The sequence below is a fragment of the Rhipicephalus microplus genome, chromosome X, assembly GCF_043290135.1.
Source record: "Rhipicephalus microplus isolate Deutch F79 chromosome X, USDA_Rmic, whole genome shotgun sequence".
NCBI classification, from domain to species: domain Eukaryota; kingdom Metazoa; phylum Arthropoda; class Arachnida; order Ixodida; family Ixodidae; genus Rhipicephalus; species Rhipicephalus microplus.
Window position 1 is genome coordinate 272,920,189 of NC_134710.1, and position 4,455 is coordinate 272,924,643.

At 48.8% G+C, this 4,455-nt stretch overlaps 1 protein-coding gene across 1 annotated transcript; it reads right to left on the minus strand.

The window, feature by feature from the left end:
* Positions 1-238: 238 nt before the first annotated feature.
* LOC142776128 (uncharacterized) lies at positions 239-1,755 on the minus strand. The gene has a single exon (XM_075879175.1). It carries the CDS (start codon positions 1,644-1,646, stop codon positions 363-365), a length of 1,284 nt encoding a protein of 427 aa, XP_075735290.1. The 5' UTR covers positions 1,647-1,755; the 3' UTR covers positions 239-362.
* Positions 1,756-4,455: the final 2,700 nt, after the last annotated feature.

A 4,455-nucleotide genomic window follows, 5' to 3' on the forward strand; every position in this document is an offset into this window, starting at 1 on the left:
TTGTAGCACAAGGCCAGTGTACAGCCCATGTTAATATCGGGCCTTATAAATACCGCAAACCCTCCACACAGCGTCTGTCATCATCAAATCGCGTTTTCGGGACAACCTCTCCTTCACTTGCACAACTTGGCTTTGTGGCATAGGCGATGCTGATAAGTGTGTACGAACAGAACTAGTTCTGCTGAAGGGGATTATCCGATCATTTAATAAGCGAAAGAAGAAGAGATGACTGATAAAATGAAGTTTTGAAGGCTTATATTTATTTGTAGGCTCACAAAGCTAAGATAAAAATCGGCAACTTGTTGAAAGCATAAACAATGACGCAATAAGAGGCAAAAACACACTGGTAAAAAAAATTTAGTTCAGTCTATCTGAGACATCGTCGTGAAACTAATGGTGAAGGCATCCCGCTCAACATAATCACGCTCAAACACAGTTCTGTCAACTTTGGGAATGTCCAGCCAAGCAGATACATGCTGATCGCTTACACTCGATGACGAGGTGCCGTCAGTGCTGCGGAATAGTTCCGTAGGCGTGAACGCACTAGCGATGTCACCGCTGTTCCCGGTTCTGTTGAGAAGCCTAAATTTGCACACACGCCGAAAGGGCCAGCACAGGAGCCGACTGCGTTCGTCTTCACCTCGGCTGACCTTGAGAGAAGCGCTGATTTGCACCGAAGCGATACCGTCGAGACAGATTTTAAGCTGCACGTTGTACCCAGGGGCCATGACAAAAAGCGGGCTATCGATGTAGTGTATGCCGACTTTGAACTTTGAATAAGGTTCCAGCACCCAGTCGTATTCCATGTGCTGAATTTCTTCCGATGGCCGCACGACAGATTTGTGATGGAAGACATCCTCATTGGCTACTGAACGCGGACGAAAGTCAACATGGATCGCTTGCGCGACAGAGGAAATGCAGTCCTTTATAAGCTCGAGTTCGCTCAAGAATTTCTGGAAATACGCCTCGTTGTGTTCCTTGATTTGGTCCGCTGTTTTGGACGCAGCTTGGGTGGCGGCGGTTTCCACGAAATGCTGGAAGCGGTCCATATCGGAAGAGAAGCGCTCCAGTAATTCCACATTCTTCGAGTCTTCGGGGAACTCAGCAGAATTTCGATCTTTTAAAGCGAGATCCGCACTCGGAACAACGGCGGCACTATGTTGCTTGGATCTTTTGGCGTGACTCTTCTCGACGTGGCCCGCGAGCTCTCGCCGAAGCAGTGAGGCCGCGCAAAGAGAGCAAGTCACCGTGTGGAACTTGCAGCCGCGAAAGTGAGCCGGCATGTCCTTGAGCGTACCCGTGTAGCCACACCCGTTGTCGTTATTCCAGCACCGCACCAGTAAGCCGCGCACCAATTCTGGATTGGTGGTGGACTTCGGGAGTGCTTTTCGCGGTCGGAAGTACTTGCCGTCAACGGGGCACTGCAGGCTGGTAGTGGTGGGTCTTTTGACGATCCCTACGAAGCAAGCAACGCAGTAGGTGTGGTTGCAGCTGAGGGAAAAGTGCTCAGACGGCACGACTGAGCAGAGCGAACAGGCTAACATGCCTACCGGAAGGTGTTCGCCCACTAGCTGCACAGGCAAGCCTTCGAATACATCGTTGAAGCCCTTGAAATGCAGTATGTTCGGCGTCGTCGCGCTCGCCATTGCTGAGCACAGGATGTGCTGACGCTTGCACTGGCAGTCCGCAATGGAAGCAAGCTGTAATCGTGGCTTTTTGAAAGACGAATTGCACCGGACATACGTCAAAAAAATGTGGTGGCGCTGTCGTTGGGCGTTTAGTTTTACGTGGTAGGCTCGCTTGATCCTTGTGATATGCCTCTTACGCACTTCGTGCGATTGGCCATGAAACCGGCGATTAATATAGAGATAAAGATTAGGATTGAGACACAGCGAAATGCTTTCGCTCTTCTCGTTCCTGTGGTATTTTTCTGCCCCTTTCGCTGTCTGCACGTGCACATTTTTTTAGTATGGTCTGAAGTTAAAAGTATATTATTTATTTACCCTCGGACGTGCCGACAATGACCAAAAACAGAGAAAATGTTGCAAGGCTTGCTGAGTGAAATTGAGGTGTGAAACCTCAGAGACGAACAAGGGGAAAATTTTTCGCTTCGCAGTGGACGAGAGGTGACAACTCTTTTCTTCCGTTTGTACGAAGGACGAAGTGCTAACCCTGCTAGAATGTTGTAGGCTGGAACGAAAGCTCTGCCGTGGGTCCTTCTAGGGAACATAACTTTTTGGTCTACCGTAGTGCCCCGCCGTGGTGATCTAGTGACTAAGGTACTCGGCTGCTGACCCGCAGGTCGCGGGATGGAATCCCGGCTGCGGCGGCTGCATTTCCGATGGAGGCGGAAATGTTGCAGACCCGTGTGCTCAGATTTGGGTGCACGTTAAAGAACCCCAGGTGGTCGAAATTTCCGGAGCCCTCAACTACAGCGTCTCTCATAATCATATGGTGGTTTTGGGACGTTAAACCCCGCTTATCAATCAATTTGTCTAGCGTAGTGCATTTTTCAGGGGTCTTGCACCGGCCTGCATGATCACGCGTACCCGTGGCAGCGCAGAGTTTTCTGACGCGACTTCATGCCCTCTCCCGATAGAGAGACAGGGCGCGTGACAACAAGATGCTGATCGCCCACTCTCTAGATATGGAGAGGGCGCGGCGGCGCGTCAGAAAGCCCCGCGCTTTGATCAGGCCTTAAGATACTGAAGCTACTGAACTGCTGCTCAAGTCAACGCGCAGACGGCAATTTCGCTTCGAGATGGGTTAGTGGTCGCTCTGTGTGCTCCTCGAGATGTTTTCGGTGAACAGCATTGTCAATTAACATCTGCTGAAGCAAAGTGGAAATTTGGGCGCACGTTAAAGAACATCAGGTGGCCGAAATTTCCGGAGCCCTCCACTACGGCGTCTCCAATATACATATAGTGGTTTTGGGACTTTAAACACAACGTATCAATTAAACAGAGCGCAAAAATTATTAACACTGCAGTTACAATTTGAATTGCAAGTTTGGGGAATATAGGTGACAACCAACGAGCGCTTCACTTTTCAATGTCTACCTAAAAAAAGAATTTTCATTCCTTTTTAATATTCTGACCTTTAGTTACGCCTTTGCACGTTATTTTTTCTTGTTCAGAGAGGTATTTCACCTAGCTGTTTTCTACTTTTGTGGTATAATAGATATCTAAAACACATTTGACGAAGCAGACATGGGAGCAAATGCACAGTGAATCGCAAAAGCTTACAGACCTCGCAAGCTTGGGCAAAACTGCTTGTTCACGCCACATTGTGGTGCGCCATCTGCCGCTGACCGAAACCCTGGTATACGTTAATTTATTGCGACCGCGCAGCACTTTGTCAGCTTATTGTTTTCCCGATAAGCACCAATCTGCGATATAAGCGCCACACTTCTATTTTAATAGCAGAATCACGGCGTTCCTCGAATGATGTGTTGCTGAGCAAGCTATCGACATGACCTGAGAAAACTGCCGATAACGGCTATACCTATAGAGTGATCGCCATACTTAAACACGTGGCTACGGCTGCTGAAGAGCACGTGGTATTAAAGAGTGAAAGGTTTACCCTTCTCTCTCTCTTTTACTCCATCCTCTCCCTCCCCATGTGTAGGCTAGCAAACTGGACGCATAGTCTAGTTAACTTCCCTACCTTTCCTACATTCCTTCTCTCTCTTCTCTCTCATCTCTTTATTTGTGTGCATTGGGAAAATAGCTGGGCTGTCTATTTAGAGACGGATGCCTCTTAGGCATAGCACTGCTGTGAATCGCCGGTAACGTATAGCGGAAATGTCGACAATAAGCTCTTGGCCGCGCGTCCGCGTGGTCCGTGGACTTATGTAGTTGACATTACTATGACTGCTACTTCTGTTCAAATCAGTTCATTGAAAAGGTGTGCGCACACTTGACCGAGGAATGCCTGTTGTGGCCGGTTGTTCCGACTCTTGCATGGAAGAGTGGCTCCTGATCAATGAAGATAAAAGAAATATATTATCATGGTTCGGTCTAAGGAGCAAGCAAGACAGGAGGGGAAACTCCGGGCCATCGCCAGCGCGCGCCGCGATAATGTCACCCTGGGAAAGGAGGTTGGCGAACTTGCGCGCAGTGATCCTTGCGGCGACGCACAGAACTATTCATTTGCCGCCGTGGAAGGAGAGCGCGCGCGCCCACAGTCTCCGACGGCACCCGAGTGTCGGGTGCTATATCTGCCACTCGCTGATTCCACAGCTACTGGATGCACCTATGAAAGTTTTTCGCCAGCGTGGTTTGCCAAAAGAAAATGAAGTAGAGCATCTTAGGGCCAGCATCTTTATTTATTTTTGTTGCATGAAATGATTTTCAAAACACGAAGGGGAAAAAAGCGGTACATAGGCGTGTGCCTAAAATCACTCATAGTGGAGCTTGAGGATAGATTTTGCACATTATTCAACATAACAGCGTC